General features: G+C 40.4%; 1 protein-coding gene across 3 annotated transcripts in view; it reads right to left on the reverse strand.

Annotated features, from left to right (window-relative positions):
* Positions 1-13,926, reverse strand: part of KDM2A (lysine demethylase 2A) — a 150,615-nt gene that overhangs the window by 69,757 nt on the left and 66,932 nt on the right. For 2 of the 3 annotated variants that reach the window (XM_054437445.2, XM_054437446.2), the window contains 3 exons: positions 9,706-9,844; positions 8,537-8,615; positions 8,046-8,092 (listed from right to left, as the gene is read on the reverse strand). In XM_054437445.2, the coding sequence (XP_054293420.1) occupies positions 8,046-8,092; positions 8,537-8,615; positions 9,706-9,844 (265 nt within the window). Of the gene's footprint in view, positions 1-3,369; positions 3,629-8,045; positions 8,093-8,536; positions 8,616-9,705; positions 9,845-13,926 lie in introns of those variants that run through there. The other variant, XM_063671671.1, reaches the window with a different exon arrangement.

Here is a 13,926-nt window from a genome sequence, read left to right on the forward strand (position 1 = left end):
TTAATGTGTCCTTTTTCTAGTTATTTAAGTTGTAAGGTTAGGTTGTTGATTTTAAGTTTCTCTTCTTTTGTTAAAGAGATCAGTGTTTGTTTGTTTGTCCGTTTTTTGACAGACAGTCTCACTTTGTTGCCTAGGCTGGAGTGCAATGTGCGATCTTGGCTCACTGCAACCTCCGCTTCCCAGGTTCAAATGATTCTCCTGCCTCAGCCTCCCGAGTAGCTGGGACTACAGGTGTGCACCATCATGCCTGGCTAATGTTTGTATTTTTAATAGAGATGGGGTTTCGCCATGTTGACCAGACTGGTCTCAAACTCTTGACCTCAGGTGATCCACCCGCCTCAGCCTGCCAAAGTGCTAGGATTACAGGCGTGAGCCACCTCGCCCGGCTGAGATAGGCTCTTGCTATGTTGCCCAGGCTGGCCTCAAAATCCCGGGCTCAAGCAATCCTCCTGCCTCAGTCTCCCAAGTAGCTGGAACTATAGGTGCATGCTACTGCAATCAGTGATTCCGTGTTTTATAATCAAAGCATTTATAGCTACAAATTTCTCCCTTAATGCTGCTTTCACTGATCCCTGTAAGTTTTGGTATGCTGTGTTGTGTTCATTCATCTGTAAGTATTTTCTAATTTCCATGTGATTTCTTCTTTGATTCACTGATTGTTAAATTCCACAATTTTGTGACCTTTCCAGTTTTATCTGTTATTGATTTCTAACTTCATCCCATTGTGGTTAGAGAAGATACTTTGATATCTATTTTTTAAATCCATTGATATTTAATCTGTAGCCTAACATATGGTGTATCCTGGAAAATGTCTTACATACACTTGAAAAGAATGTGTATGCTATTGCTGTTAGGTAGGATTCTGTCTGTGTCTGTGAGATCTAGTTGGTTTATTGTGTTAAGTCCGCTATTTCCTTACTTATTTTCTGTCTGGTTGTTCTATTCATTATTGAGAGGGGGTACTGAAGTCTCCAAGTGTTACTGTATAGAAATGTCTACTTCTCCCTTCAGTTCTGTCAGGTTTTCCTTTGGGTATACTGATGGTCTGTCATTAGGTATATAAATGTTTGTAATTGTTATATCTTCTTGCTATAGTTAAACCTTTAATTAATATATGTCTTTGCCTCTTGAAACCATTTTTTTTTTTTTTTTTTGAGACAGTGTCTTGCTGTGTCACCCAGGCTGGAGTGAAGTGGCACAATCTCAGGTCACTGCAGCTTTGACCTGCCAGGCTCAAGTGACACTCCCATCTCAGCTTCCTGAGTAGCTTAGACTACAGGCATGTGCCACCACGCTTGGCTTATTTTTATTTTTTTGGTAGAGACAAGGTCTCACCATGTTACCCAGGGTAGTCTCAAACTCCTGGGCTTAAGCAATCTTCCTGCCTTGGCCTCCCAAAGTTGGGATTACAGGTGTGAGGCACCATGCCCAACCTTTTTTTCTTGCTTTCTTTCTTTCTTTTTTTTTTTTTTTTTGAGACAGAGTCTCGCTCTGTCGCCCAGGCTGGAGCGCAGTGGCATGATCTCGGCTCACTGCAAGCTCTACCTCCCGGGTTCACACCATTCTCCTGCCTCAGCCTCTCGAGTCGCTGGGACTACAGGTGCCTGCCACCACACCCGGCTAATATTTTGTATTTTTAGTAGAGACGGGGTTTCAGCGTGTTAGCCTGGATAGTCTCCATCTCCTGACCTCGTGATCTGCCCGCCTCGACCTCCCAAAGTGCTGGGATTACAAGCGTGAGCCACTGCGTCCAGCCTCTTTCTTTCAACACACAGGGTCTTGCTCTGTCACCCAGGCTGGAGTACAGTGGTGTGATCAGAACAGCCTCAAACTCCTGGGCTCAAGTGATCCTCCTGCCTCAGCCTTCCAAGTAGCTAGCAGCACAGCATGCACCACCATGCCCAGCCAACTTTTAAAATTACTATTATTATTTTTTTTATAGACATGAGGTCTTGGTATGTTGCCCAGGGTGGTCTCAAATTCCTGGCTTCAAGCAGTCCTGCCTCGGCCTCCCAAAGTGCTGGGATTATAGGTGTGAGGCACCATACCAGGCCCCTCCTGAAATCATTCTTTGACTTAAGGTCTGTTTTAGGGCCTGGTGCCATGGCTCACGCCTATAATCCCCAGCACTTTGGAAGGCCCAGGTGGGCGGATCACTTGAGGCTGGGAGTTTGTGACCAGCCTGGCCAACGTGGCGAAACCTCGTCTCTACTAAAAATACAAAATTTAGCCAGGCATGGTGGCGGGCACCTGTAAATCCAGCTACTTGGGAGGCTGAGGCAGGAGAATCACTTGAACCAGGAGACAGAGGTTGCAGTGAGTCAAGACTGCACCACTGCACACCAGACTGGGCAACAGAGCAAGACGTCATCTCAAAATAAACAAATAAATAAATAAATAAATAAAATCAATTAAATAAATGAATAAATGTCTGTTTTATCTGATATAAGTATAGCTACCCCTGCTCTTTTGGTTACTGTTTGCATGGAATAGCTTTTTCCATCCTTTCACTTTCAATCTATTTCTGTCTTTTGGATCTTTAGGGAGTCTCTTGTGGAGAGCATATAGTTGTATCATGCCATTTTTATCCATTCTGCCAATTTCTTGTCTTTTCATTGGGGAATTTAATCCATTTATATTTAAAGTTCTTGTAAGGAGGAACATACTTCTGTCATTTTGGTATTTGACTTCTATATCCTTTAGCTTTGTTCCTTATTTTCCTAAATTACTGTTTTCTTTTGTACTTAGATACATTTGGTGAAATGTGTAAATTCCTTTCTCATTTCCTTCTGTATATATACTATAGATCTTGTCTTTATGGTTATCATAGTGATTACATCTAATATCCTAAAGTTAAACATTCTATTTTTAATTAATACCAGTTTGACTTCACTACTATTCAAAGAATCTGCTCCTTTACAGCTCTGCCTCTACCCCTTTTGGTTACTGAAGTCACAAAACCACATCCTTATATACTGTGCCCCTATTGTTATTAGCTTATGCCCTTAAACATAAATTAATAACTCATTCATTCATTCATGGGGTGGAAGAAATGGGTCTTTGCTATGTTGCCCAGGCTGGTCTTGAATTCCTGGGTTCAAGCAATCCTCCCACCTCAGCCTACTGAGTAGCTGGGATTACAGGCATATACCACTATACCCCGTTCTACTAATTATTTTAAATGTATTGATCTCTCAAATTATGTACAAAATAAAATGTGGGGCTACACTCAAAGTTTCAGTATTAGATTTTAGGCTAACAATTGTCTTTTAAAAAATATACTCGTCTCTTAAACTATGGAGAAAACAAAAAGGAGTTACAAGCCATTGTTAAGATAATACTAGCTCTTACAATTACCCATGTATTTACCTTTATCGAGATATTTCTTCATATGGCTTCAAGTTACAATCTAATGTCCTTTCATTTCACCTTGCAGGACTCTCCTGAGCATTTCTTATAAGGCAGGTCCAGTGGTAACAAGTTTCCTTAGCTTTTGTTTTTCTGAGAATGTCTTAATTTCTCGCCCCTTTTGAAGGACAGTTTTGCCAGATATAGGATTCTTGGTTGACAGTTTTGTTTTGTTTTCCTTTTAGCACTTTGAATACACTGGCTCACTGCCTCCTGGCCTCCAAAGTTTCTGATGAGAAATTGGTTCATAATTTTACTGAGGATACCTTTATGTAATGAATCATTTAGTCATTTCTCTCTTGATGCTTTCAAGAGTTTGTCTTTGGCTTTTGAAAGTTTGATTATAATGTGTCTTGGTGAGGGTCTCTGAGTTCATCTTACTTGGAGTTCATTGAGCTGTTTGGATGTTTATACTCATGTCTTTCATCAAATTTGGGAAATTTTCAGCCATTATTTGATCAAATATATATTCTCTCTGCTCCTTTCTATTTTCCTTCTGGTACTTCTATAATGTGTATGTTGGTCTGCTTAATGGTGTCAAAATGTTCCTTTAGGCTCTTAGTCCATTTTGTGTTGCTGTTGACAGAATACCTGAGTAGGTAATTTATGATGAACAGAAATTTATTGGCTCACAGTTCTGGAGGCTGGGAAGTCTAAAATCAAGGTGCCAGCATCTGGTGAGGGCTTTTTTGCTGCATCATCACATGGTGAAAAGTGAGACAGTAAGAGAATGAGAGAAAGCACGAAGGGGCCGAACTCATCCTTTTATAACAGCACCAACCCCACCCATGAGAGTGGAGTCCCTGTAGCCTAATTATCTCTTAAAGATCCCACTGCTTAATACTGTCAAAATGGCAATTCAATTTCAACATAAATTTTGGAAGGGATAACTTTTTTTTTTTTTTTTTTTTTTTGAGACAGAGTTTCGCTCGTCACCAAGGCTGGAGTGCAATGGTGTGACCTTGTCTTACTGCAACCTCCACCTCCCGGGTTCAATAAATTCTCCTACCTGAGCCCTCCCAAGTAGCTGGGATTACAGGGGCCCACCACCACGCCCAGCTAACTTTTGTATTTTCAGTGGAGACAGGGTTTCATGTTGGGCAGGATGGTCTCAAACTCCTGACCTCAAGTGATCCACCCGCCTTGGTCTCCCAAAGTGCTGGGATTACAGGTGTGAGGCACCACGCCTGGCAGGGATAACATTTAACCTATAGCAAGCTATGTTCAATTTTCTGTCATTCTGTTCCTTAGACTTAATAATCTCCACTGTCCTATCTTTGCTGATTCTTTTGCTTGTTAAAACCTGCCTTTGAATCTAAATTTTCATTTTAATTACTGTACTTTTCAGCTCCAGAATTTCCTTTTAAGGTTTTCTATCTCTTTATTGATATTTCCATTTTGTTCATACATTACTTCCTTGACTTCCTCCACACATTCCTTAGTTTTCTGAGCATCTTTAAGACAGCTATTTAAAAATCTTTGTCTATTAGATCCACAATCAGGACTTTTTCAAAGACATTTTCTGTTGATTTTTTTTTCCTTTGAATGGGCCATACTTTCCTCTTTCTTCATATGCCTTATGATTTTTTGTTGAAAATTGGACATTTGAATTTAATAATGTGGTAACTCTTGAAATCCAATTCTCTCCCTTCCCCAGGATTGTTTGTGTTTTATTATTGTGTGTTTTGTTTTTGTTTTTTTTTTATAGGCTATCTCTGTGTCAAGGATCAATCTGAGGTATACACTTAAGTTTTCTTACGTCTTCTCTGAGCCTGCACCTTCCATATGCATATGCAGTCGCTTCCTATTCTGAATGTGCTAGTCTTTAATGTCTGGCTCTTAAAGGGGAAAAGAGAAAACTAAAATTGGGGTGGGGGTGGGCAATAGCCACCCCCCACTCGCCTTTTTTTGAGATGAGTCTCACTTTGTCACCCAGGCTGGAGTGCAGTGGCACAATCTTCGCTCACTGCAACCTCTGCCTCCCGGTTCAAGCAATTCTCCTGCCTCAGCCTCCTGAGTAGCTGGGATTACAGGCGCCCACCACCACGCCTGGCTAATTGTTGTATTTGTAGTAAAGATGGGGTTTCACCATGTTGGTCAGGCTGGTCTCGAACTCCTGACCTCGTGATATGCCCGCCTCGGCCTCCCAAAGTGCTGGGATTACAGGCGTGAACCACCGCGCTCGGCCTAATTTTTGTATTTTTAGTAGAGATGGGGTTTCGCCATGTTGGCCAGGCTGATCTCAAACTCCTGACCTCAAGTGACCTGCCCGCCTCGGCCTCCCAAAGTGCTGGGATTACAGGCGTGAGCCACTGCACCCGGCCACAATAGCCCTTTAAATCCCCTGGAAGTCAGTTCAGCTGAGGGGAAGAGGCCTGCAACAATTAGGAGAAGATGCAACAACAATTGCCCCATCTGCCTTTTTTTTTTTTTGAGACAGGGTCTCACTCTGTTGCCCAGGCTGGAGTGCAGTGGTGTGATCACATATCACTGCAGTCTGAACCTCCAGGGCTCAAAGAATTGCCCCCCAAGTAGCTGGGACTATCAGTGCATGCCACCACACCCAGCTAATTTTTGTATTTTTTGTAGAGACAGGGTTTTGCTATGTTGCCCAGACTGATCTCAAACTCCTGGACTCAAGCAATCCACCTGCCTCAGCCTCCCAAAGTGCTAAGATTACAGCAGTGACCCACTGTGCCTGGCCCCACTTGCCTCTCTGTCTGTACTTCTGTGATCAGAAGCAGCACTCAGTGACCACAGCATGGATCCCATTATTTGGAGGAGAGGTTCCTCTTTGCTCACCCTGGCTCCTATAAGCCGTGTGCAAGTTTTTCGGGGAAACATACGCACAGCTGCTTGTCATGGGCTTGGTTGGCAGGGAAGAATGGAGAAGCTGTTACTGTGCTAAGGCCTGAAACTGACTGAAATTAACTGTACTTTATTGTCCAAGCTGTCCCTGAAATTTGCAAGCCTTCAATAGACTCCTGAATTCCAAAACAGTTGCATCAAACAGATTCTGCCAGTGCAATTATTGTCTAGGTAAGGAGAAAAGTTCCTGGTGCTTGCTACTCTGCCATCTTCCTACAATCCTCTCTGAGAGTCTACATTTTTAACAATATCACAAATAATTCCAATGCAGGTCATCTGTGGACCACAATCTGTAAGAATGTCTCATCAAGAGGGAAGCTTTAAACAGGGAATTACTGTCCTGGAGGCTCTTTAATAAAAGAGGTCAAATGACAGACTATTACATATTCATGTAGGTTTTCTGAGGTCCCCTGAGTGTTCTGTCTTGTGAAGAGTGGGAGAGCATTTTCATTATTCAATGGATTTACTGAGCACCTACTATATTCCAGGGACTGTGCTAAGTACTAGGGAATACATGGCAACAGGCAGATGGCCAGGATTTAACACAGAAACAGTAAGGGGATGAATAAAACAGAGATTCGGGAACTTTCCTCTACCTGGGATATCTGTGACTTTCACCTTTTAGATAAACAGAAGAGTCAGTAGTCTAACAAGGACCCTCAAGTGGCCAGGAGATAGTACTGCCGTACTTAATTTTCAAAGCAAAGGAATGGCACTGGAGCTTTAGTACAGAGGACAAAAGTTAATAGAAATTCTAGTACTCGGAAGAAAATCAAAAAAGTCCCTTCGTTTTAAGTCCTATTGGAAGCATTTCAAAAAGACTTTATTCCAGCAGGGCACAGTGGCTCACACCTGTAATCCCAGCACTTTGGGAGGCCAAGGTGGGCGGATTGCTTGAGGTCAGGAGTTCAAGACCAGCCTGGCCAACATGGTGAAACCACAACTCTACTAAAAATACAAAAATTAGCCAGGCGTGGTGGCACATGCCTGCAATCCCAGCTACTAGGGAGGCTGAGGTGGGAGAACTGCTTGAATGCAGCAGGTGGAGGTTGCAGTGAGCCAAGATTGTGCCACTGCACTCCAGCCTGGACGACAGAGGGAGCCTCCGTCTCAAAAAAGAAAAAAAGACTTATTCAATTTTACTGACCATCCCTGAACTCCTAAGGATGCTGGGGTGCCTCAGGGCCACAATGAACACCACTGTCTGCAGAAAACTAGGCTGAAACTTTACTAACACCAGGAATTTTCTTCTTTAATTAGATTAATCTAATTTGCTTTCTTTTTCCTAAATTTTGAATATAATAAAATAATTAAAAGACTCAATTTTAATGTGTCTACTTCTCAGCTTATAAAGTTTCAAGTCTTAAGCCAGTTTCCAAATGCAGCACTGGCAAGCATTTCCTGGAAATTTCTCTACTGCTTTTAGGGGAAGGAAGGGAATCACGGATATTAATGAAACTTCATTCTTGGCTCAGAGATGTAAGTGTTCAGTTTCTTGGAAAGGTTGCCCTAGAAGGCACACTCTTCATGGAGAGAAGGAAGTATGAAGGTAGGAAAAAGAGGTTCCAACTTTCTAGGTTTAATGTGTATTAAATAAGGCAACTTGTGTAACTCTCTTTGATAAAATTCTCACTTCCTAATGAAAATGTAGTTTCTAATCAAATATATACTTCAATGTTCCTAGGCCTTAAATCTCAGTCAGAGATTTAATTCAGTCCTAAGTCTTAAATCTTTGCCTTAAAGACAGAGGCCAAAAGCTTGACACTTACCCACACACATTTTGACATCATTCACAGTGAAGTCTGGATCCGGCATTCTATGAAACAAACACCAGTAAGTATATATGGAAAACACAATTTCTCTAGTAAATGTGTGTTTTTTTTCTTAAAGTACTGAGAACTCCCCAGACACAGTAATATTCACAATCAGGTTTGAAATTATTTTAAAAATATAGGTGATTATATATTTACACATATGCATAGGAAAAAAGAATACATAACAAAATGTTAATGATCTACCTAAGGGTGGTAGATTTCAGGAGATTTAAATTTGTTGTTTTTTTTCTCGTTCATCTATATTTTCTCATTTACCTCTAATATGAAACACTTGTGTATCAAAAGAAAAGCATACACTTTTAAAACAAAGTGAGAAATTATTTTCAGTTACTACTGTTTTGGGTTATCAATACCACCACCGTTTATAGCCCTGGGTGTAACAAGGCCATTTCGCAACTACATCCAGCCAGGCTGAAAACACTTACTTTATTCCGAGTCCATCAGAATTCTTGAAAATCAGAGGATCTCTCAAGCCACCCCGCTGAATATACTCTACATTAAAATCTGTCACCATAGGAAAATAATTATTAGAAAGATAAGTGGTATAATTAAAAATGATAAAAGGACCATAAAAAGGATCCTAAGTAATACAGTACAAATGGTGTTTGTTATTCTGTGTATATAGTTATGCTGTTAGTCAATAAAACATATGCTTAGTAAGAAGCATCTCTTAGAAAATATAGACAGCACATTGAGAAGCAAGGCTTGAGGGGTTTTCCAAGTCTATATATTTCCACAGGAAATTTAGAGCTTAAACAATATGGGGATAGTACTACTAATAGTGAGTCATCTCATAAATGCTAAACAGAAATTATCATCACCCTGTCTCTTAAGAGTTAAAAAAAAAAAAAAAAAAAAAGGCCGGGTGTGGTGGCTCATGCCTGTAATCCCAGCGCTTTGGGAGGCCAAGGTGGGCAGATCACCTGAGGTCAGGAGTTCGAGACCAGCCTGGCCAACATGGCAAAACCCCGTCTCTACTAAAAGTACAACAACAACAAAAAATTAGCCGGGTGTGGTGGCACGTGCCTGTAATCCCAGCTACTCAGGAGGCTGAGGTAGGAGAATTGCTTCAACCTGGGAGATGGAGGTTGCGGTGAGCCGAGATCGCACCACTGCACTCCAGCCTGGGTGACACAGCAAGACTCCGTCTCCAAAAAAAAGTAAAAAAAAAATTAATTTTGACCACTACAATACATATATGACATCCTTGTCAGTTTGCCAAGGATCAAAGATGCATGGTGCGCATGCAATCCCACCCTCAGTTTTGGTGGGGTAGATATATACATAAAAGGATTTTTATTGTACTATTTTTAATTAAATTCAAACCAAGGGATAGAAGGAGGAAGAGGCCATTAGGCAAAAAAATCCAACAATACTCCTGCCCTAATAAAAGATTACTTCTAATATAGCAGAGAATGACTCACAGGGTGGGAGGACTGGGGGATAAGTGCATACAAGTGGCATTGTATAACAAGAGAAAATACATAACATCAACAAGCAATATTTTAGCTGGATAAATGCTAAACCCCCAGTGCTCAGAGTCTATGGCTTCCCACATCAAAGGACTGTACGCTGGAACCAAAACGATACTGACCTTTTCCTTCCATAAAAGTAACAAAATTGGCATTATATTTGTTGGTGTGCAGTTTCTCTTCCAAGTCAAAAGTTCTTTTTCCTTCAATTTCATCATCTGAAATGCCATCATCTTCATAGCGTCGTCGCATGGTACCACGCTGGGAAAGAAAGGAACTACTGATGAAATCATGCACTTTTTCATGCCTACCTACAAGTGGTCGTAGATTTCCCTACATGTGCAAAGTGCTACTTTCAAACTCAGCTGCTATTTTCCTTGCCTTATGGATCTTTTCTTTCTCTCAAGATAGCTGATATTCTCAGAATCCACAGAATATAATGAAGTTTTAATGAGCCACTGGGTCCTCTATGAATTTTACCCTTGCTAATTCTTTGAGCCTAGAGATATAAATTCACAATAAAAACAGGACCAAAGAGGGTCTACTAAATATTTCATTTGTCTATCACTGTTTATCAGAGTGGGGACAAACTGTCTTCATAGAAATTTCAAGCCAGGATACAAAATATAATTTTTTCACAGGGAGAGCTGTATTTAAAATTAGCTTTGTAAAGCAATCTCAAAAACAGACATTTGAATGAATGGATCAAAAACCCTTGTCTCAGATAAAGGAAGAAAGTTAATCTAAAGAACACCATTCCAGGCCGGGTGCGGTGGCTCACGCCAGCACTTTGGGAGGCAGAGGCAGGCGGATCACCTGAGGTCGGGAGTTCGAGATTAGAGACCGGCCTGACCAACATGGAGAAACCATGTCTCCACTAAAAATATACAAAATAAGCTGGGCATAGTGGCACATGCCTGTAATCCCAGCTATTCAGGAGGCTGACGCAGGAGAATCGCTTGAACCTGGGAGGCGGAGGTTGCAGTGAGCCGAGATCGCGCCATTGCATTCCAGCCTGGGCAACAAGAGCAAAACTTCGTCTCAAAAAAACAAAAACAAAACCAAAAAAAAACAGCATTCCAAACAGCATACCATCAATATTTAGCTTTAAAGATAACATGTCTTTCCAAAGAAGATATACAAATGTACAATAAGCACATGAAAAATGCTCAATTCTCATTAGTCATTAGAAAAATGCAAACCAAAAACCACAATGAAATACCACTTTATACCCACCAGAATGGCTAACATCAAAGAGATAAACAATAAGAAGTACTGATGTGAATGTAGATCAACTGGAAGCCTCATACATTGCTGGTGGGAATGTAAAATGGTGCAGACACTGGTAAACAGTTTGAAAGTTTCTCAAAAAGTTAAACAAAGTTATCGTAAGACTTAACAATTCTGCTCCTAGGTATATAACCCAAAGAACTGAAAACATATGTTCTTTTCAAAACAAAAGCTTATACACAAATGTCCACACTAGTGTTATTCACAACAGCCAAAAGATAGAAACCACCCAAATGTCAATCAATTGATGAATGGATTAACAAAATGTGGTATACCTATACAATGGGATGTCATTTAACCACAAAAAGGAATGAAATACTGCTATGTGCCATAACATAGATAAACTCTGAAAACATTATGCCAAATAAAAAAAAGCCAGTCATAAAAGACCACATATTGCATGACTTCATTTAAATAAAATGTCTAGAATAGGCAAATCCATAGAGACAGAAAGTAGATTCACAGTTGCCAGGGGCTAGAGAAAATGAAGAATGAGAGAAGTGACTGCTAATAGTATGGGTCTTTTTCAAGAGCAATGAAAATGTTCTGGAATTAGATAGTGGTGACATTTGTACGACCCTGTGAATATACTAAAAACCACTGGATTGTACACTTTATTTTATTTTTTATTTCCTGAGATGGGGTTGTCCTCTGTTGCCCAGGCTGGAATGCAGTGGCTTGATTAAGGCTCACTGCAACCTCAAACTCCTAGGCTCAGGTGATCCTCCCACCTACAGCCTCCCATAGCTGACACCACCAGTGTGCACCACCACACCCAGCTAATTTTTTTATTTTTAGTAGAGACAGGGGTTCCCCATGTTGGCCAGGCTGGTCTCGAACTCCTGTGCTCAACTGATCTGCACGCCTCAGCCTTCCAAAGTGCTGGGATTACAGGCTTCAGTCACTACACCCAGCTGACTTGTACACTTTAAATAAGGAGACTGTATGGTATGAGAATTCTATCTAATAACCAGTTACTTTCAAAATGTTGCTTATACTGCAAGTTTACCTTTTAATACAGTCATGCACAGTATAATGACATTTCAGTCAATATATATGAACTGCACATATATGACAGTGTTCCCATGAGATTACAGTAGAACTAAAAAATGCCTATCTCCTAGTGACACTGTTGCCGTCAGGACATCATAGCACAACACTACTCGTTTGTGGCAATGCTTGTGTAAATCTAACTGTGCTGCCAGTCATGTAAAAGTGTAGCACATACCGTTAGGAATAGTACATAATAAATGACTGTGTACTGGTTTATATATTTATTATTCTGTACTTGATCATTATTTTAGGATGCATTCCTTCTACTTATTTTTTCTTAATATTAACTGTAAAACAGCCTCAGGGAGGTCTCTTAGGAGGTATCCAAAAGAAGGCATTGTTATCACAGGAGATGACAGCTCATCTGTGTTACTGTGCCTGAAGATCTTCCAGTGGGAAAAGATGTGGAGGTGGAAGACAGTGACAATGATGCCGCTCTGTGATACTGATGACCCCGACCCTCTGCAGGCTAATGTGTATGTTTATATCTTGGTTTTTAACAAAAAAGTTTAAAAAGTTAAAAGAAAACTTTAATAGACAAAAGCTTATAGAATAAGGATATAAAGAAAACGCTTCTGTACCATGGTATAATGTATCTGTGTTTTAAGCTAAGTATTATTACAAAAGTGGAAAATTAGAAAACATTTAAAAGTATATAAAGTTAAAAAGTTACAGACTAAGCTTAGTTTTATTATTAGCAGTAGTAGTAATATTTTTTTGAGACGGAGTCTTGCTCTGTTGCCCAGGCTGGAGTGCAATGGAGTGATCTCAGCTCCCTGCAACCTCCGCCTCCCCGGTTCAAGCGATTCTCTCGCCTCAGCCTCTCGAGTAGCTGGGATTCTCTCACCTCAGCCTCTCGAGTAACATGCCCAGCTAATTTTTGTATTTTTGTAGAGACAGGGTTTCGCCATGTTGGCCGGGCTGGTCTTGAACCCCTGACCTCAGGTGATCCGCCCACCTCAGCCTCCCAAAGTGCTGGGATTACAGGCATGAGCCACCGTGCCCAGCCTAGTTTATTATTGAAAAAAAATTTTTATAAATTAAAAAATAAAACACTGTTCATAAAAATCTACAAAAGTGTCTTAGGCCCTCACATTTATTCACTATTCACTCACTGACACTTAGAGCAACTTTCAGTCCTGCAAAATCCATCACAAGAAGTGCCCTATACAGGTATACCATTTTTTTTTTTTTGCCTTTTATACCATATTTTCACTGTACCTTTTCTACATTTAGATACACAAATATTTACTGGCATGCTATAACTGCCTATAGTATTCAGTACTGTAACATGCTGTACAGATTTGTAGCCTAGAAGCTATAGGATATACCATATAACCTAGGTGCGTAGTAGGCTATACCACCTAGGTTTGTGTAAGTACACTCTAGATTGTTAGCACAATGATGAAATTGCCTATACACTTCTCAGAACATATCCCCATTGTTAAGCAATGAGTGGTGGTATTTTACTTCAGCCAGTGTTAAAATTTGCTGAAATTTATTGAATACATACCCAACAGGCAACTGGATGTGCCAGTGGTAGTGGTAAGGATAAAGTCACTCTACCTTTATATGTGCTAGGAACACCAAGTCTAGAATTTAAAGCTAAGTATTGATGATCTAGAATTGATTACATAGCACCTGAATGTACATAAACACATAAGAAAATGAGACACTGGAGAAAGGTCTCTTAGGGAGCAGAAGTCTGTGAAAGGGCAGAAATAAGTCATAAAAAATGAAAGAAATAAACTTGACTATTACATACCAGAGGAAAGCAAGATTCAACTCACCAGTTTTAGGCAAAAACACAAAAGGAAATCTAGTATCTTTTCCATATTTAGTAAAAAGCCTTAGAACACTCTCTTACCTAGTAACTTGGCTGCCACAAATCACAGTTCAAAAGCCAAAAGAAGGTTTAATTTTGATAAGACTTCACTGACACCAATAATGCCATCATCATTCAAAGTATTTTTAGGTATCTTTTGGTGCAGGGCAGGGTG

Source organism: Pongo pygmaeus, chromosome 9 (genome assembly GCF_028885625.2).
Source record: "Pongo pygmaeus isolate AG05252 chromosome 9, NHGRI_mPonPyg2-v2.0_pri, whole genome shotgun sequence".
In the NCBI taxonomy this organism is placed as follows: domain Eukaryota; kingdom Metazoa; phylum Chordata; class Mammalia; order Primates; family Hominidae; genus Pongo; species Pongo pygmaeus.